General features: G+C 42.0%; 1 protein-coding gene across 11 annotated transcripts in view; it reads left to right on the top strand.

Moving 5' to 3' along the window:
- RTEL1 (regulator of telomere elongation helicase 1) overlaps positions 1–20,833 on the top strand; it is a 45,345-nt gene extending 24,512 nt beyond the window's left edge. For 4 of the 11 annotated variants that reach the window (XM_053958824.1, XM_053958823.1, XM_053958822.1 and 1 more), the window contains 12 exons: positions 1,441–1,564; positions 2,748–2,901; positions 4,490–4,644; positions 6,649–6,744; positions 7,906–8,113; positions 9,301–9,438; positions 10,129–10,245; positions 11,995–12,237; positions 13,678–13,848; positions 14,728–14,913; positions 15,418–15,521; positions 19,842–20,833. In XM_053958824.1, the coding sequence (XP_053814799.1) occupies positions 1,441–1,564; positions 2,748–2,901; positions 4,490–4,644; positions 6,649–6,744; positions 7,906–8,113; positions 9,301–9,438; positions 10,129–10,245; positions 11,995–12,237; positions 13,678–13,848; positions 14,728–14,913; positions 15,418–15,521; positions 19,842–19,916 (1,771 nt within the window). In that variant the 3' untranslated portion in view covers positions 19,917–20,833. Of the gene's footprint in view, positions 1–1,440; positions 1,565–2,747; positions 2,902–4,489; positions 4,645–6,648; positions 6,745–7,905; positions 8,114–9,300; positions 9,439–10,128; positions 10,246–11,994; positions 12,238–13,677; positions 13,849–14,727; positions 14,914–15,417; positions 15,522–15,628; positions 15,768–19,841 lie in introns of those variants that run through there. The other 7 variants (XR_008433902.1, XR_008433901.1, XM_053958825.1 and 4 more) reach the window with 7 other exon arrangements.
- Positions 20,834–20,990: the final 157 nt, after the last annotated feature.

Raw genomic sequence — 20,990 nt, forward strand, 5'->3', positions numbered from 1 at the left:
GCTCTTCTCATTCCAACCCCCTGCCAAGGGCCTTCTACCAGGCCAGGTTGCCCCAAGCCCCGACCAACCTGCCCTTGAGCACTTCCAGGGGTGGGGCATCAACAACATCAACAGCTTTATATCCCACCATAGGTGTTGGTATTTTGGATATAAATGTGCTGATGCTGTTGCTTGGGAAAGGCTACAGTTCATAATAATAAAACTGATTTCTATAACAGGTTATATAAATATTGCACTGCTTCAAGAAAATATCTTCTGCTCCCCAGCTATGTAGTCTTGGAGCTACAGAAGGAGGTTAATGCTTTTAATGGAAAATAAACCAATTTTTGGAATTCATGTTTGCAATACCACAGGAAATTATGTGACAACAACTTCTGGTTTTGCATTTTCTCCATCTTTCGTTTGAGATGGCAGTCAGCAGCACTGCAGTGTTTTGAGAGAAGTATGGAAATGAGGACAGATTATGTTACTGAAACAATACTATTTATAGTCATATTGTATATTAACATTATACTGCATTAATATCCATTTCTGTAATGCTGACTAGTAGAATATGTACATTATAGGCAACAGAAGTTTAATTGATAGTACATGGAATCAGCAAAGCCCTTTCTCATGAGTGAAGGCATCACCCCATTATATTTACTGCACTGTTATGTCTTTATTTGTGTTGCTGCTCTTCTCTTGTCCTTTTGGATAGTGTCTTGGTTTGAAAAGACAGGTGTCAGCTAAGGAAGGCAGGAGCCTCTCTTGAAATGGAAAATATAAACTCCTTCCCTCCAAATTATTATAATTTTGAAATTTGCTCTCAGGCAAAGATATGGGAGTAGAAAAAATAGTTCTTTATTAGGAAAATAAAAATTAAAATGCAGTAATACAAACCAACATTGACAGAGTCAGATTATGACCTGAAACCCTGTGGCACAGTGTTAGTAGTAGTCCTATTAAATGATGGCTGCAGTCCTCCTGCAGTGACAGGTGTGGTTCTGTTGAAGCAGAGATCCTGTAGAAGGGTGGAATTTTCCTCTGGAAACCCAGTGGTGGTATAGATGGGCCTGGTCTTCCTCTGGAAACCCAGTGGGAAAAGGCTGACTGTGGTGTTCCAAGTCTCAGATTATATCCAGGTAGGAATGCTTGAGCATCCCCCAATGGGATGATGGAATTTTGTCAGCCATGCAGTGAGACTCAATGGCCCATTAACAGAAGATATTTCCCGGAGGGAGGATGGGTGGAAGAGATAAAAGAAAACTGCCCCACCTGGCTCTAATGGCTGACCCATTAACCAAAGATAACTGCCCCACCTGGTTCTAACAGATGGCAACAGAAAACACACCCTGGCCACATCTTGCATTGCAACCTAAGACAGATAGTGATCTAGGGTTTGTTTAATTAATTTAGCCCAACCTGACAATAATTCTCAGGTTTTCCCATCCTGCCCAGGTTCACAACTTGTGATGTCAGAGGCAAACTGCCTTCGTGGGTCCGTCCCTATGTGAACGTTTATGACAACTTCGGGTACGCGGTCAGAAGTGTCTCCTGCTTCTTCCGTGTTGCTCAAGAAATTGTAAGTGTCTTTAAAAAAAACCCAAAAAATGAACAACCACTTTCCTGAATAGTGTTGGAAACTAGGAATGCTAAGCTAGGTTAGAGATGTGAGAGAATCACAGATGATCTCAAATTGGAAGGGTTGCTTAAGGATCACTGGGTCCAGCTCTCTGCTCCTCGCAAGCCTGCCCAACAGAGAGTCACTTATCACTTCCAAACAGTGGAAGATTTACTGGAAAGGAGGTATGCCTCATCTTTCTCCAAGAGTGATCTGGGACAGGATGTTGTTCTTATGCTGGGCAACTCATTAGCTTAGATCACAAAAACAACTTCCTCTTCCGGTTCCTCCTAAATAAACATGTATGTTTTGGCTGCTATGCAAATCCTGGAACAGATACTGGCATCCAGAGGCTTTCTATCTCAGGGAGAGGTTATGCGTGCGGAAGGATCATACCCCAAAATTTAAATGGAAGCTGACTAGTAATAAAGAGTAATACAAACCATCAGTTGTTATTGCAGTTCAACACTGGGTTGTCTTTACTAAAACAGCTTCTCTATTAGCATTAGGAAGCTGATGTTGTCTGTAAAAGTTCCTTGATTTAAAAAGTAATATTGTAAAAAAGGCTTCCTAATTCACTGGAGAAGGTTATAGCAAGAAATGGGCTGGAAGCCAGAATGGGAAATTCTTTGCTCCCAAAACAGAGGTTAAGATTAAAATAAGCACTTAAAAATTTCATTTACAGACTTGGACAAGTTCTTGGAAGATGCTTTAGCCAAATACAAGTTGTTCAGACGAATTAGTTACATATGGATGATGCCGCAGGACATGATGATCTTTTCTGATCATGAGTGACAGTTTCATGATAAATCAAAACCACAACCCGATGTGCTTTGTCAGAAGGAGCTGTTGCTGCAGGGATAGCTGATTGTTAGGAAGTGATTGTTCTTTAACAGGTCATGATCCTTTTTCTGGTACCAGGTCACTTAAAGTTAAGCCTCCTTACTGCACTTCAGCTGTGTCACTTGGGAGCTGTTTGATCCTTTTTTTCAGACGCCCATAAACCCAGAGTGTGTAGCAGTCTTGCTACCAAAGGTTATTTGGGGAAAAGGCGATGTCTTTGGATTGTTGCTGAGATTTTTGGTCACAGATGGAGTGGAAAAGTGGCCTTTGCCTGTTGTAACACTTTGTACACTCCTTGCAGATGCCCCCACCCCTGCCTCAGTGCCCTCCTGGACATGCTGGTTCCCCAAGTGAAAGCAATGCAGCACCGTCTACTTCATCTGAGCAGGTCCTCTCCCTGCAAAAGGCTAAAAACCTGGATGACCATGTTCCAAGTTTGAAGAGGAAAAGGAAAGGTAATGTTTGGATTCTCACAGATACACTTTTTTTTGTTTTAAGCTGAACCACAAAAGTGAGGATCAAGCAGATGGAAACTGGAATGGGAGAGAAAGTAAGGAGAGCTCAAAGACTGATGTAAAAGTCTGGTCAGAAGGGACATAGTTAAGCATTAGAAAATGGGGGAAAACAGTTGCAGTTGCAGAGAAAAGAGGCAGATGGGGCTGGCAAAAGTATCCCACAGAGGAGGAGGAAGAGTTTTTTGTGGAGTATCACAGATACTTTGGAAAATAAAACCTGGAAGTCTCTTTCTGCCTAGCACTGCCTTCCATGTGTCCTCATTTCATCCTGTTGTATGGATGACACTTACTCAGTAATCTAAGAAAACAAAAAGGACATGGGAACAAAACCATATTTAAAATTTTGTGGGTAGCTAATGCCAAAGAATAAAGTGTTTCTCATGTCAGATATTCTTTCAGCACTCTAGACTGCTTTCTGGTTTGGAACAGAACAGTGAAGTTTGTTTAAATCTCTGGTTCCTGATCAGTTATGAGTGTGAGGATGAGTTCACATTGCATTTAAGCCAGTTGTTACCAATAAAGCTTAAAAAAGCCTGGTAACAGCCAGTGGGATTGCTGGTTATTGTTAAAAGCGACTACTTTATTCACCACTTTTTTTCTCCCTCTTAGTTTCCAACTGTGCACTTTTTGTTCCATCCTTTGATTTGAGTCCATCTTTTGTGCAGTTGCAGAGTGAGCAGCTGAGCTTTGCTGAAGCAGTTTCTTTACCTTCCATACACTTGACTGCCAGATCCATCTCAAAGGATGGGCTGGAATGTGTGACTGGAGGTGAAGGGATGAAGCTGCATTTCCTGTTTAATAGAGATTTTCAGTTGCATTGCATCAGTTGCAATGTCAAAACTCCCCTGTAGTCATAGTGGTCATAATATACTCCCATTCTTATCAAAACAGTGACTTTCCTTAGTAACTGACTTAGTAATTTCACAAAGTAGTGGAAATACATTTTGAAGGTAATGCCTTACAGAAATATCAAGCTGATACTAATTTAACCCTACTTACAGATCAAAATTCTTATATTTGAAACCTGGATTCTGATTAGTGAAAATATATGTAATTTAGGACCTTGGTAACTGTGTCTTATGGGTATTGATACTGTAAGAATTGTAGGCTTTAAAAAAACTTTCTCTGTTTAAAAGTAATAAATCATATTTTGTACCAAAATCTCTTAAAAACTCTGGAATTCAGTTTTGGGAAAATCCATACATCTAAAATAATTGAACAGCTGCTGCAGTAAGGCTTTTTCCCATTGATCCTAAGCCATTTTGGGGTTAAGAGACTTAAGGAAAAGTTTGAAAGTAGTCTGCCAGGTTGTGGTAACAAATGCTTCAGCAATTTTGGAAGTTATGTATAAAAGCAGTCTTCTTACTAAATTATATAATGCAATTTTGCAAGAGGTGGAAGATTATTTAATTCATCAACACATATTTGTGGGTTGCTTTGTAAGATGGGGAGCTATCACTAAATTAAAGAAAATGCAGGAGAGAATGTGGAATGTGAATTTGTCTCCTGTGTTCTGCTGTGATGGCAGTAAATGGAGATGGAGCACCCAGCCTATGTGTGGAATATGAAAAAGAGTTTGTCTCACCCCGAAGAAAATGTGTTGGGCTCTTGGATGCCTTGGAGCGCAGTGAGAAGAGCAGTGAAGATGCAGAGGAGGAAACTGATTTCCTAGGAGAGGAAAAGGTAATGGCAAAAATTTCCTTGTAAGTAAAAATTGCAGGCTCTAAAGCAAAATGATTTTGGCATCCAGAGAACCAGCTCAACCCTCTTTCAAGAAAAGCTCACTGTAATCAGCACCAGTAACTGCAAGTTCTCATACCTAAATTAATCAAAGGGTTTCCTTGCCACTTTCAAGTAGATGATCAACAGGTATGTGCTTGTTCTGCACTCCAAGGCTGCTGACCAGGAGATTCCTGGAAGTTAACCACACTTTCTGAGGAGCAAGGAGCTCTCGGGCAAGAGGTTTGTAAGTACACCATTTGTCCTGGGTGGAGTCTGTGTCAGCATTTGGTATGAGACCAGATATTGAATTCAAAAAAAGGGTGGAAGAGAGTTTATGGATTAGAAATTGCATTTTCAGATTAAAATCTCTGATTTGCCCCAGAGAAAGAATGTTGCTGACTTGTGGAATATTTTATCTGAACCAAAAATCCTCTATCACATTAAGATCAACAATGCTGCTTCTGTGCTGTTAATTTTCTTTCCTCTTGGACTGGTATTTTTTATACATCAGTGCTTAAGTTGTGTTCTTGCTTTCCCAAAATCCCTGTTTGTAGTAGCTGGAGAGGTGGCTACCTTTACTTGGCTGGAGTATTTTACTGCTGGCTTGCAGAGCCATTCATGGACTTCAGCAATGCCTATTGCAGCATTCTTAAGTACTTTCCTCAGGGGAAGAATGCCTGAGGTAAAATGTGTAAATGTAGGAGTGTCTGGGGATATCTGAGTAGGCCCAAGGACATGAATGGAGCCACGTACAAAACAGAGGGAATGTACAAAGGGCAGCAAATATTTAACTTGTGTGCAGCCAGGTGGGAAATGGGCTCTGTCACCCATTGGGTGGCCATGACATCGACACCAAAACCTTTTCTTTGGAAAGCCTGGCCCATTTCCAGGGACTTTGGTAGCTCAGCTACAGAATATTCCTAACACAGCTGCAAAGCTTTTGGCAGAGCTCAGCATTTCCTGGAGTCAAATAAGCTGATAGACCCAATAGCTTGGCAGTTGCTCAGGTCCACTTCCTATTTGTGTATTTGGCATTGCTGCTTGTCCGAGGCTTGTGGAGAGCTCTGGGGTCACCCTGTGCTGCTCTCAAGTTGCTGACCTGATCCCAGCAGTCTGGTGAGTGTAGTCCTGAGACAGGCAGTGGCTCTCAGGCAGTCACCCAGCTTTCACTCTTGAGTCCAGCACTGAGCACTGGATTTGGACTGCAGATGGGGTTGGTGTCATTTCCTGTCTTCACCATCCAGCATAGTATCTGTGTTATCATTTTTCCTTTAATCAAAGTTACACTGCACTCTTGATCCCTAAATAATGAAAGTTTAGCTGTTCTCATTCTGAAAGAATTTGCTTTGCCACCTCAAAAATTCACAATAAAAGTAATAATTTCTCAATCCATTTAATAACGGTTCCCCGTAATCAGATTTTTTGTTGGTTACGCCTCATGTCTAGGAAGCTTTATTTCTGCTGAATCATGTTTTTCAAGGTGCTGCCTTTACATAGCACAGGACTAAGAAGATGGTTTTGATAATTTTTCTGATTTACTGCATGTATCATAAGTATTTGACTTGCTGCTTATATTCCAATTCTTCACTCCCTTACGTACAGGGAGTTCCAGGCAGGAAAGTGAAGGGGAGTGTGAACCACTGGTTACACAGTCTGTGTACACTCTCAGGCTGTCCTGGAACAGTCTGCTGTGAGTCCAGCTTTGCTTAGCCAGGAATTTGTACCCTCAAGAGCAGCTTTGTCTTCTAATTTGGTCTCTGTGAGTTGTCCAGTAAATTTCTACCCTCTAGAAACAAGTATGTGCCCAGGCTCTGTTACAATAATTTAGATTGACTTGTTTCACTTTCTTGGATGGTGTCACTAACTGGGTTACCAAGTTTTACTGCTGGAAATACCTAAATTAAACGGGCAATAACTCTGAAAAGCATTTTTTGTATCTTACGTACTTTCTTTTCATCTTCACAGGCACATCGTCTGTCCACACTTTCCCTTCAGTATGAGAAGAGATTAAGAGATGAGCAGAAAGGAGGAAGGAAGAAAATAAAGCTAGTCAGCAATACAGTATGTGTTTCTCTGTGTCTGTGCCATCCCTTTGATCTATAGATTGCTTTAATTTGAATTGGAAATTTCAGGCAGACAGATAACTGATGCTAGAACAAGTGTGCTTTTTCTTCAAATTGTAAATATTCATAAGTGCACATCTGAAAGCTATTTGCCAGGCTCTTTCCCAAATCCAGACATCCCAGACCAAATCAAGCACAGGTCCACATAGGATGGTAGGTGAAAATAATTGTTTTCTGACACTGATTGCTTTGTGAACAATTTGACTGGGGTGGTGGGTGGTTTCATTCTTTTTGATTAAAATGGAATAGTTCAGTTGGCAGGGACCTACAATGATCAGCAAGTCCAGCTGCTTTGGTAGAGCCTGAAATGATTGAACTGACCAGTTTGGGGTAAGGGATCACATCCTACCCCTGTGAGGTGGGTCATGGTTGTGTGTTAACTCTGCAGCTGTGCATTATTGTTTTGCCCTGTCTCCAAACCCAGTTAACTCATTATGCAGCTAATTGCTTAAGTCACAATAAATTCAGGAGAATTCCCTGGGTGATGTGAGTGCCAGCAGTTGTCCAAGGTGCTCTCCTAACTGGATGTTCCCTGTTTGTCAATCTGCCAAGCACCTGGCAAACGAAACTGATCCCGAAGCCGATAATATCCAAGAGAAGGAAAAGAACAGGTTCATGCAAAAGGTTGTGTTTGCTGCTATCTGCTGTTTGTTGCTATCTGATGTCATGATGAGTCACCTCAGCCTCCAGCTTTGGATTAAATGTCATTTTGTTAACCCTTCTCCTAAGAATAGAATTGTGCAATGATACTTGGCTGCCTTCTCTAGGATTTTTTCCTGAAGCTGTTTTGTTAGTGGGCAAGGTGAATAATGCATGGATTATGGGAGTGACTACCATAACTACAACCTGTTAGGTGAAAACTTCCATGGTTTAAGTGGAGAGCTCTGTGATGCTGCTGGGTGGGCCACTGGACTAGATGATCTTAGAGGACTTTTCCAACCTCTGTGCTTATTCCAACCTCCAACCTCTGTGCTTATTCCAACTTTTCCATCCTCTTTCCATTATCCTATGTGCTGTTGGAATTGTAAACATATTGCTTCCACCTGAAACAAACCCCTCAAGTGCTGTTTTTTACTGAGGGACCTTTCCTGCCGTGCAGCAGGAGCGGAGTGCGGAGCCGGCGGAGCCCAGGAAGGCGCGGGCCACGTTTTACATCGCCACGGTGAAGGACACCCTGAGCCAGCAGAACTACGAGCTCTTCTCCAAGGCTCTGCAGCAGTACAAGAAGACAGATGACTTCCATGCCATGCTGTCCCAGATGAGCTCCCTCTTTATAGAGGATGAAAAAAAGCACGTCTTGCTGCGAGGTACTTTCAGAGTGTTTGTACATCCCTGGGGTATTTGTAGAAGTGACTTTCATCTCTTAAACAGGCTTGGGTACTTCAGAAATGTTTTAGATGTGAAGTACAGCTCAGTTAGGATGATTCATCACTTTATATCCCCATATAACACAGAAGATTCTCTCTGATTATCATGTGTTAGCTCACATCTTGACTTGAAAAAAATAATTCCATGGAAGTTTGTGTTATTTTAAGCTTTGTCTAAAAGTACAGTGATTTATTCCTGGTAGTTTAGGAGATCAAGAGTGTGGTTGTGTGAGTTGGAGAGATGCCTTATAAGGGTTCCAGTGCTAAAGCAGTAAATAAATAGAATATAGAGAGAAATTTTTTGCTTAGATTGTGAGTAAAAAAAACAAAATATTTGGGCAAAGGTGGATAGTTACAGCATTGGCTGGTTTTTTATTGCCTTTTAACAACTTGGTGAATTCCCACCAAGATTTCTTCTCGTTTAACAGTATTTTCTGTGGAATTTTACACTTCTCTCTCAGCTTGTGAACAAATGTGACATTTGTGAACAAATGTGAGATTTTCATCAACTGAAATAATAAATGCATAGTTATGCATCTTGTAAATAGTTTCAGGGAAATTCTAAGGTTAAAGAATGGCAAGCTCAGTCACTTGGTTTCCCAATTTGCTATGATCTACATAAATAAGAAAATATTTGATCATCAAATCAAGGTCTAAGTCTAGTTTTGAAAACTGTCAGGCACCTGAAATCTAAGGTGATTTGATGTTTAGGGTTCTGGTGGGCCAGCATTTTGTGGTAAGTAGCAGGAGTTACAGTAAAGTTAACAGTTTATCAGTTATTTGAAGTATCAGCCTAGCAGTTACTTGGATCTCATGGTTTCTGAGGCACCTCAAGGGCTGTTTCACTGAGAGGTGAGTTACTTTATATTTACTGTGAAAAAATGAGGTTTTACCTACTGCTGATAATATTGCTCAATGTTTGCATGATAGCTGACCTTTGTGTAAGTGTGCTTATTATATAAATATTAGATAAAAACATTTTAATTTTAATTTATTTAGTTGCACCTTTTTATCTAACCTTGAAGTTCCGCTGTTGTAGCTTTTGGTAGCATTTATTGCCTGTTGTGGATTGATTTTTTTTTTCTTTCTTTCTTTTTCCCCCCCCTTTTCCCTCTCTCTGATGCAAGATTTTTACCAGTTTGTTCGACCCCAGCATAAAAAGCAGTTTGATGAAGCGTGCTGCAATCTGACTGGAGTGGGCTGTGGCTACAAACCTGAGCACAGCCTCCCACGGGAGGAGAGGGAGATCCTGGCCAAGAGAATGGGTGAGGAGCTTGGTTCAGTTGTAGCAATTGAAGGACAATGTCCTTGTTCACCCAGTCATAGAGCAGGATGTGTCTGATATGTAGAAATGCAAGGAAGTTCAATTTAATCAATACTGAGCTAAGTCTCTGCTCTCCATGATGCTCTTGCCTTCCCTTGAGCTGTGCAGATGCCTGGGCATTGGTTACTGCAGAGTTGATAATGATGTCATTTTGTTTCAAAAGGGGATTTTACTGATCTGCTTAAATAATTTAGTGTGGGGAATTAAACAACCTTGTGTGTGTCTTCTTTGCTGCCCACATAGTGGGCAGAATTGTGAATAGAGGGTGATTGTGTCCTCACAGAACTTGTCAAATCTGTGATGTCCTGGAGCAGTAAAGTTCTGAAAAAGTTGGGTGTTAGCTCATCATCAGAGAAATAAATCTGTGTGGAATCCCACACTGGTTTGGGTTGAAAGGGACTTTAAAACTCATCCAGTTCCAGCCCCCTGCCATGGGCAGGGACACCTTCCACTATCCCAGGTTGCTCCAAGCCCCGTCCAACCTGGCCTTGGACACTTCCAGGGATGAGGCAGCCACAGCTTCTGTTGGTTGCTCAGATGTTTTCAACACAGGATGGCATACTTTGAAATGCACCATTCCATGTTCATTCTTCCCTAAATTCATTGTTAATGGACTGGTTTCATTTAACAGAAGAAAAACAGAGCCAGCAGAAAAGTACATTCTCCGAGGCCTCATGTGCTCAGCTGAACCCTGGGCTCCACCTGAACCAGGGAGGATCCCACTTGGCAACAGGACTGAATAGTGCAGGTACCCTCCATGTTTAATAAAAACCCAGTCTGTTCTATTTCATCACTGACTGGAAGTTCTCCCAGAGCAAATCAATGTTCTTTACGTTTGCCTAGCACAGTGGCTCGTTCTCTGTAGGTGGGAGGGATGGTAATTCAGAATTTTCAGCAAGGATTGTGCAAAACAAAACACGAAAGTCAATAAATTAAATCAAGGTGGATGTGAAAGAAACCAGCTGAAGCCAGACAATTGTAGTAGAGGCTGACCTGGGAAAAGTGGGGGTTGAGCACAGATCTGCTGGGCTTCCTGTTTGTCCAGGGTCCATGAAAGGGAGCCAGTTAAGGAGTGTGAGTTAAGATTACATCAGTATGAATTCAGGTATGAAGAAACTGTTTCATTTTGTTCTTGGTGTAATGTGTACACTCCCTCTGTGGACAGCCTGTTTTTTCTGCAGAAACAGAGAGTAGCAAATGTAATCTCTGTGTGCATCCCTCTAATCTCACTCCGTCCAGTATTTATTTTCAAGCTCATGGGCTCATTTATTATTTAATTATGGGTTTTCCTGAGAACAGCTGGGAATTTTTTGTGTTTCTCACAAGGAAATGAGTAGGATCATTGGACAGCTTAGAAGTCTTTCTTTAGAGGACAAAGAATAGTCAAATGATAATCCTTTCTTTAAAAAAACAAGCCAGTTTCCTGGAAGGCTTTAAATGCTTTCAATGTGTGAAGCCATACTGTTTCTTTTGATTTGTTTTCCCATATTCTTTTCTATTTTGAGAATATTTGAATAAAGCAGAATCTTCCTGAAACCATTAGAATGGTTTCACAGAAGCTTGTTTCCACTAAAAGTTATTGAGAAAATAATAGGAGTAAATGGATGCATTATTTCTGTGCCTCACTCCTTAAGAAAAGAATGCTTCTGTGGAAATATAAGAAAGCTCTAGGATATGCAATAAATACTGACTATAAAATTCACACCCAAGTGTTTTCCCTTCCAGGAAATTGAATGAAACCTGTGTTTTCAAACCTAATTATCTTTATCATAATAAGGCTCCAGATACCAAAAGATATGGGTGGTTAATTTAAATACATTTAAATACATAAATATCATATCCTTCATCCATATTTGCATGCCTGTGATATGCAAACCAGAACTTTTTCTCTAAAACATACCAGAAATCGGAGAATAATATTGTAAATAAAGTTCAGTTGGCATTTAGCAGGATGTTCCAAGCTGCTCCTAACTTTTCTAGACCTCCTTCATGACTCTTGTGCTCTCTTGAATGTTGTATCAGGTTAGATAGTATTTTTGGACATTGTTTTCCTGTTGGGAAACACACACCCCACTCTTATTGGTGACAAAGGGTGAGAAATGTGTACTTTGAAATTGCCCATTTCAGGCCAGCAGAGTTGGTTTACCCATCTCTTTAAGATGCTTTTACTCCTTCAGTGGACCACAAAACCTGATTTACTGCTGACCTCCATGCCCCTTTTCCTCATTCCCTAGTGACCTTCTGACACGTTTCTCCATTTAAAATGATCAAGGAGCTCCAGAAGAGGTTAAAAGTGATCCCCAGAATAATTTTGCTCCATTGCCATTCCCAGGAGCAGGTCTTGCCATGCCACAGGGAGGTGTATGGCTGAGCAGGTGGGGTTGGCTTCACCACTTCAAAATAGTTCAGGAATTCCCTCCAAATGGAGTGAGAAGTGGCTATGATGGAGTGACCCGTTTGTTCCTCCAGCCCTGCTCACGCGTTCTTTGTCTCTCAGGGCAGAATGCCAGTGCAGCTCCAAGGAAAGAGGCTGAAAAGGCTCCAGGCTCCAGGAGAGAGCATCACCAGGCCCTGAGGACTGCCTACCTCAGTGATGTGCAGAGGGCTTTGGACAAAAGCAGCTACAGGCAGTTCTACGAGGCTCTGCTGGCTTACAAGAAGACGGATGATTACGGTGCGATGGTGTCGGTGATAGCAACGCTCACCACCGAGAGGCCACAGGACTTTCATCTCCTACAAAGTAAGGGGTTTTTAAAAATCACTCTTATTTATTTGAAAGGAAAGTGTGGGCACTGTGATCTCATGTGAGGTCTCACCTTTTGGTTTAGCTACCCAGATCAGTGGAGCAGCAGGAGCAATGTGTTCAATGAATGCCATTCAGAGAGCAAAAAATGTCAAGGTTATAAAACGTTATCTCTGTCTGTTCAAATAGAAATTGTCCATTAAAAACATTACACAAGACCTCAGTAATTCCAGTCCTAACCTTAATCCCACCTAACTTCAGTTAGATGCTTCCATGACTGTTTTTTCTCCTCAATTACTACAATTGCTCTTTAGAAAAGACAGTGCTGACTATTGAACTGACCCAATTTTATTCCCATGACCAATGATTGCTGTACTGGTGCTAACTTCTTAGATCACTTCCAGGTTTCAGGATAAGTAGTCAAGCTTTTGATTTACTATTCTTCTACAGAGCTTCAGCTGAAAATGTTTCTGGAACTGTGACATAATTTATTTTCTCCGAAGTGGTTTGTTTTATTTTATTTTCCTTTCATGGGTTTAGTGATGGAAGGGTTTAGGGATCTACAGGTTTTTAAAATTTGAAATTGGACTTAATTGTTTAAAAGAAGAAGAGGCATTATATGTTGCTTCTGACTGCCTCAATGGTGATATCTTGTGTGATGTGCTACCTCAGTTCCACCTTCTCCCACGTCTCTGGGGTGACTCTTCGCTGGAAATGATACATTTGCTTTATGCTGGGAAATGCTGATGGAATTTTATTTGTTATCTTTAGCAGATAACAACAAACATTCCACTGGCCTTGAACAGATACCATAGTCTGCAAGTTGTGAGAGAAAACCCTTATCCTGGTGTGTTAACTAGTTAGATTAGTCTTGGCAAAGTGGAGAGTGGGAGAAGATGAGCTGTGTGACACCATGAGTCATAACCTCCCCCTGAGCACTCTTTCACAGTCACTGTCTCTTCTGAGCAACTGTTCTGACCTCAGAGGACTTTGTGGTAGAATTGTCTGTGCTTGGCAGTAAGTCATAATGGGGTTTTTTAGAATTTCTGTATGTGTGTTGTGAATCCTTGTCAACCAAACAGTAAGAAATTTCCTTCCTGAGAGTCTCTCTGGATATTGTGTGTATACCTGATGTTCTTAGATCACTTGTCAGGTGAAGTGCTGGGGCAGGTGTTTGTTCTGAGCTGTAGAGAGTAGAAGAATTTCAGGATAAATTGAGATTATTTTCAATACTAAATACTCATCTGCCTTCTGGCAAGGAAAACCTCGTAATTATAAAAATCACAAAAGCATCAAGTGTTTCACCAGAGAAGATACTCTGAGGAATCTGACTGGTATTATTCAACTTCCAAAGAATTTCTCCCCTCCAAAGCGAGGAGTTTTCCATGGTCAGGCATTGATTTCCCTATGCATTTGACTGTGTTTTCTTTTGGCCAGGGTTTTACATGTTCGTGCGTCCTCACCACAAAGAGCAGTTCAGAGAGCTGTGTAAGGATCTGACTGGAATGGTCTGTGGTGATGGAGAGAAGCAACTGCAACAGCTGGAGCAAAGTGAAGGGAAACCCCAGAGCCTGGAGAGCTGCATAAAAGGAATCAGCCACATACAAGGTAGGGAATGAACAGTTGTCACAAGTTTAGAATCTTACTTATTATTATTATGATGGGTAGGGCTCAACAGCCTCAGAATCATAGAATCACAGACTGGCTTGAGTTGGAGTTGGAGGACACCTTAAACCTCATCCAGTTCCACCCCCCTGCCATGGGCAGGGACACCTTCCACTATCCCAGGTTGTTCCAAGCCCCATCCAACCTGGCCTTGAACAATTCCAGGAATGGAGCAGCCACAGCTTCTCTGGGCACCTTGTGCCAGGGCCTCACCACCCTCACAAGGAAGAATTTCCCCTAATCTCTAATCTAAACCTGCTCTCCTTTAGTTTAGGGCCATTTGCCCTTGTCCTATCACTCCCCACCCCTGTGAAAAGTCCCTCTCCTGGGCTTGGGCCTCCCTGCCTGAGGCCTGTCAAGGAGAATCAAAGCATTTGGTTATCTCTACATTGGGTTAAAAAAGCCACACTCAAACAGGAGTAAGATAAAAGGTAACATGAGTTGGGGAAGTGCAAGGAAATAAGAAAGAAATTAGTTATAGTTCTGCCATACTTAAACTGTGAAGTGTGTTAAGGGTGAAGGCAGAATTATTATATCTAAGTGGGATGGGAGCAAGAGTGGATCAAGGCCCATTCTGTAGGAAGAATTGCCATAGAACTAATTCAGTATAAAGGGTGTCTTTCAGTAATATTGAATTAGTGTTAGTATCTATCAAAAACATCTCTTGCCAAGCACTATGGCATAAAAACTAGTTCTTTAAATTTGTTTTTTTCCTTATACAATGACAACTGAGTGAATTTACTGCTGAAAGTGTTTTGCAGAGTCCTAGTGTTTGTTTTGCATGATACAGGTTGTACACTGGTTTTCTCTTTTTCCCCCCAGACACAGCCCCTTCTAAGAGTGGGGCACCAGAAAAAATTCAGAGTAAGATTTCCTCCTTCTGCTTTAGCCGGAAAAGTGAACTTGAGTTGCCAAAGACTGAAGTGTCCACAGAAACCAATAATGTGAGAGCACCCACAGACTCTGAAGTTGTGCCCATCTTTCCCCTAGAGATGGAACCGGAGTGTGGTAGGTACAGGAGAGGTTTGGGATGTAATTTTCTAATACTTGGGAATAAAGATAAATTACAGAAATAAGACTAAGACTGAGACTGATGGTGTATGAAATCACTGGTTCCTGCCTGTGTTTGCTCAGGTGCAGTGTGATTAGTGTGGTTTGCTGAGGAGAATCTGTGCTTTCTGTACCTTGCATGTGCTCTCAAAGTTCTTCATTGTCTTTGTCACAATGCTGTAGTAGTTTCCTGAGAACTTTAGGGATTTTTTTCTTGGCAACTTCCTCGTAAAGGAAGGATGTGACCCGAGTTCCTAAAGGGATCTGAAGCATCAAGAGACTGTGAGGTCACTTGAAAGAAATAATGTGGCAGGGCACTGTTGAGGTAGTTCATTACACTCATGGTCATTGTTTTCTGGACTGCACTGGACGTGTGGATACATGAGAATTTCACAGGTGATTACAGGAATTTAGTCATTTCCTCCCTCTCTTTCTCTCTCCTCACCCTCCCCTCTGTTCTAGGAAGATTCCACTGCTCTAACTGCAAATCCGAGGATGATGTGCCTTTTAAATGCCCATTATGTGACTTCACTTGCTGCAAAACGTGCTGGAAGCAGTTCTTAAAGGTTCTCCTGTTTATTGGTTTGTTTTTTTCCAAAAACTGCCGGGGAATTTTGTGCTTTTCAGGAGAATGATGTGAACAGGGCTGGAATCAGAATTCTTCTCTTTCCAGGAAGAACACCCAAATGCCAATGGAAGATTTACCACTTGATCCATTGTTTCCCATGGTTTGCAATATGATTGGAGGCAGATCTCTGCCCTAAGCTGGGATTTTTACACCTTTGCATCTTTCCGAGCTGCCTCCACGTGTTTTCTGGTCTAAAACTACAAAGGCAACAAGATCTGGAGTCAACTTGAAAAACTCTGTTGTTTTTTTAATATTTTAATGTTTATTTAATTTTTTTTTCTTTCATTTTCATAATTTTCCCCATCAAAATCCTACTGTAAAGCATGAGAATGAGGCAAACAAGGAACAGGCTGCCCAGGGAAGTGGTTGAGTCACCATTCTTGGATGGCTTTATGATGTGTAGATGTGGCACTTAATGGCATAGTTGAGAGGTACACTTGGCAGTGCTGGGTCAACCATTGGACTCTGTGACATTTAGGGTCTTTCCCAACCAAACAATTCTGTGAATCTGTGATTCTGAATTCCTGCTCAGACATCTCCTGTTTCTTAGTTTTCCCAGCTGAGTAAATTGAAATTCTTTAGGTAAGAGGATGTAGTTGGTCCCAGGGTGCCTGGGTTTCGGAGCATCTTACCCAGCATTTAATTCAGCAGCCAAAAGCAGAATAATGCAAGAGTTGAGGGGTTTCTAAACATTCATATGTGATGAGAAGGCTGCTGATCGCAAGAATATCCAAAAACAGTACAGAAGGAAAAGAAACTTCTTCAGCTTGTCAATCTATAAGGAAGTACAAAATAATCTGTTTTTCCAAGTTCCAGAGAAAGGTCTTTTTCTCAGGCAGAAGACATTGAATTGTCAGGTAAGCACAGAAAACATTGGACTGACATCCAAATAAAATACAGCAGCCAAGACAGAGTTGGTCCAAGAGGAATATAGAATAAACATGGTTTGGCTTGGAAGGGACATTAAAGCTCATCTCATTCCAACCCCTGGAATGAGCCTTCCACTATCCCAGGTTGCTCCAAGCCCCTTCCAGCCTGGCCTTGAACAGTTCCAGGGATGGGGTAGCCACAGCTTCTCTGGGCACCCTGTGCCAGGGCCTCACCACCCTCACAGGGAAGAGTTTCTTCCCAATATCCCATCCTAACCCTGCTCTCTTTTAAGGCTTCTCCCCCTTGTCCTGTCGCTCCAGATCCTTGTCCAAAGCCCCTCCTGAGGAGGGGACACAGGGAGGTGCTGAGCTCTTCTCCCTGGGATTTAATGTCAGGATTCATGGGAGCTGTCCAAAGCTTTTACCAGTGAGGTTCAGACTGGATATTAGCAGACATCTCTATACCAAGAGGATGGTCAAACACTGGAAGAGGCTTCCTAGAGAGGCCCTAATGCTCTTTAATATTACAGTGTCATAACTTCTGTTCAACCCTTAAGAGGTCAGGCACTTGGACTGTAGGATCACTGTAGGTCCCTTCCAACTGGAAGTGTTCTTTCTCTTCTATTTAGATATCCCATTTCTATGTTTGAGGAAATGAGTCATGGGTCATTTGCTAGTAATTATTTCCATATTTGCTACTTACTGAATAATCTTACGTTTATTATTATTATTTCTGTATTTGCCACTTGCCTGATTAATCTTCCTTACAGATTCCTGTGTAGTGATTAATGTTCTCAGCGTACAGGAGTGTTAAGTGGCTCATGATGTGATTCAGGTGTTGTTTGGTTAATGAAAAGTCAAATACAGAGTCATAGACTCATTCATGTTGGTAGACACCTTAAAGACCATCAAGTCCAACCATCAACCCAGCAGCACCACTGTGTTCACCTTAGAACCACGTCCTGAGGTGCCGTAGGCACTCGTTTTTTGAACACTCCAGGGATTGTGACTCCACCACTTCCCTGGGCAGCCTGTTCCAGTGCTTTACTACCGTTTCCATGGAGAAATTCTTCCTATTGTCCAAACCTCCCCTATCCCCCTGTAGTTCAGGATGTGACTTGTGCTGATGCAGAGATGCTTCTCCTGTTTTGAGGCAGAGCTGTGCTGGTCATGCAGCTGAGAGGGAAACACAGGATTGCAAACAGGAGTTGGTTTCTCTGAAACCAGTCCCAGAGGAGTCATGTCCCACCACATCCATTCCCACTCATGTCCAGTGAGGCTGGACAGTCAATCCTATCCATGTGTTTGGGACAGGGGTACCTTTACCAGCAGGAAATGAGCAACCATGTCCGAGCTCTGAACTCTCATCGGATGGGATTGGGCTTTGTCACACTGACAGAACATTTAAAACTCCTGGTTTTCTTTCCTAATAACTTACTCACTGTTTTTTCAGCTCAAAAGCCCGTTGGTGCATATTGTCCCACCAAGGAAGTGACTCAGAGCATCATTCACAACACCGGGTTTGCAAATTGTGATCTTGTCCAATTTGTTATTTAATGAAAGTGGTGGGGAGAGGTGGTGAATAATTTTGGAAGCTTTTAGAAGCTTTTGGAGGAGCAGAGCAGATGAATTCCCTGCAGCTAGAGGCGGATTATGGGGATTAGTGCTGGAGCATGTTGGGTGATTCAGTGTTAGGGAAGCCTTGCAGAGACTGGACTGGGATATGCTGCTTTGGGGTGTGGTTTTCTCTCCAGAGGTTCTGTTGCTGCTTCCAAGTGTTTAAATGCATTTATTCATACAGGTCTTCCAAGAAGAGTAAGTTATTTTCATTTGGACTATCTGTAATATGGGCAAATAATCGAAGATTTCACAGTTAAATGTTACAGTTAAAATTGCCTTTGGCAAGCACTGGCTGTTGGGAAATAAAGTGACCTTTCCTCTCCCCTTCCATTTTTGATATTTCAGTTAATGTCACCAGAACAAAAATCCTACTGCCTGAGCCTACTTAGCAGTCTGCACCTTTTCTTGCAATAGCTCCCCACTGCCAGAGGTTAGATGGGATATTGGGAAGAAATTCTTCCCTGTGAGGCCCTGGCACAGGCTGTTTGGAGAAGCTGTGGCTGCCCCATCCCTGGAAGTGTCCAAGGCCATGTTGGACTGGGCTTGGAGCAACCTGGGATATTGGAAAGTGTCCTTGCTTGTGGCAGGGGTTTGGAATGAGATGAGCTTTAATGTCCTTTCCAACCCAAACCACTCTGTGATTCTCATGAGGAACTTCCACACTTCAGGGAAGGCTGTGCTGTGCACCTGATGTGGCTGCCCATCTTTTTAGGCCTCCTGAGCTGGCAATCTTCTCCCAAAGATTATTTTATTAAAAAAAAAAAAAAAATTGCTATCTCCCTTTTGAAATAAACAGACCAGTTCAATTTTACCAGTAATTTGCAAGCTATGAGAGGAAGTTCGGATTCATCTGCAAGTCAAATTAGTTTAAAATTGATGACTAGTGAAGAAGCAAACTGAAACCTGAATGGAGAAATGATGCCTCTTGTGTCTTCATGTCTCGTGCTGCTAATGAGAAAGGTGTGGGGTGCTATGAAGAAATAAATGTACTTGGTTCCCCTAAAAAACTCTTGGCAATGACCACGTGTGTCATCCATGTCCGAGTATGCCCAGGAGACATTTCCTTGTCATCTGTGCAAGAGGAAGCAGGAACTCAGGGAGCTCAGCTAGTTGACAGGATTTTACTCACAGGTGCAGCTGTACTTCACAAGAGCTCTTGCAGCTCCACATTTCCTCGTTCCTGTATTTCAGTCCTCCAGATGTGTCATAGCTGGAACGAGTGCTGTAAAGTCTGGTGCCACTTTGCATGGAGCCACAAAGCCTCATCTTCTTTGTATTACTACCAAGGAAATAATTGACTGTGTGGTAACAGGGAGGTTGCAAGCAGCAGATACGATCTTGGGGACTGACAGGTGGCTGCTGTGGCTTGTAGTTCATGTTGGCCAAAATGTGGTAAAGATTTTAATATCAGAGATTCACAGAGTGGTTTGGGTTGGAAGGGACATTAAAGCTTATCTTTTCCCACCCCTTGCCATGGGCAAGGACACCTTCCTCTAGACCAGGCTGCCCCAAGCCCCATCCAAACTGACCTTGAGCACTTCCAGGGCTGAGGCAGCCACAATTTCTCTGGGAAAGCTGTGCCAGGGCCTCTCAGCACCCTCTGAGTAAAGAATTTCTTCCTAAAATTTGATCTGAAACAGGGAAGCATTAGATTAAAACCATTGCCCCTTAACCTGTCACTATTTGCCTACATGAAAACTCCCTCCATTTATGGCATTTTCTCCACAATAAATACATTCCCTGTGTGTTTTGTTTGTTGATTTCTACAGGTGGTGAAGAAGTGCCCCAAGTGCCGCAGTGATGTGAAGAGGCAGCGATTAATCCAAGTTTTCTTCTGGTCCTGATCCCGCCACAGAAAGGGCAGGAAGGCCTTTGTGCCAGCAGAAGGCAGTGGCTGAGCAGGATGGAGGTTCTTTTAAACCCCTGTGATCCTTGTCTCTGGACTATGAGCTGAACACCAGCACAGATCGTTTCCCAGCAAAGGTGATCAAGTCTGAAAAGTCTCTCTGAAGGAGACAAAGCAGAACATTGTCCTCTGTTAGAACTAAGTTAATTTTTTACTTATTTTGTCCTCTGAATTCTCCTGTGGCTATTCTTAGGCTGAAATTTTATATCCTGGAGGCAGCTGTCATTTTATGGGCCCTTCAGGTAATACCAGATCATGGAAAAACCCCAGGAGTGCTCCTGCAATGGAACTGAGCTGGCTGAGGAGAACAGACTACCCATCCCTACCCCACTGGTGTTCCTGGAAGAGGTGATTCACCTTCACTCTTCGGGGTTTGGCAGCAGCCATTGTGTCCAGTAGCAGAAGATACTGAAAGGATCATTTTTTACAGACAAATTCCACTGGTGGATGGTGAGCAGAAGCTCCCTCTCACCTGCTGTGCATCCCAAAGCCTGATTCCATCATCCACCATGGTGGGATTTTTTGGAACATGCTTCTAAGGAGGCTTTATTCTTCACTCAGTGATGGTATTTCCATGTGCCTGTGTAACCAGATTTGCTTTCCAGAAGAAGAAAAAGGAACTAAATGTTTTAAAACTTTTAAATTAATCAAGTTAGATGGGTTAAAAAAATTCCTTAATATTTCCACTCTCTGTGAGTAGTGGATATAAGTGGTTAAGCTAAAACATTATACCAATTTTAAATCTTCTGTAGCTGCTGTAAATTAGGGTATAAAATAAAACTATTTGGTCTAAATTTTATTTGGTTAGATTAAAAAAAAAGGAATTAAAAACCAGAAAATAACCAGATATAAAAGCATTGGATATTGAGTCCTAATGGCCCTGGTAGGAGGAAGTGGAAAGGTTGTACCCTGTAGGTGATTTTCATATCAATGGAGTTTGGAAAATTTTATGTTAATAAAATTTTATTCTTAATAAAATTGAAAGGTGAGCTGCATTTTAACAAAGTTTTCT

The sequence above is a fragment of the Vidua chalybeata genome, chromosome 17 (assembly GCF_026979565.1).
Source record: "Vidua chalybeata isolate OUT-0048 chromosome 17, bVidCha1 merged haplotype, whole genome shotgun sequence".
Taxonomy (NCBI): domain Eukaryota; kingdom Metazoa; phylum Chordata; class Aves; order Passeriformes; family Viduidae; genus Vidua; species Vidua chalybeata.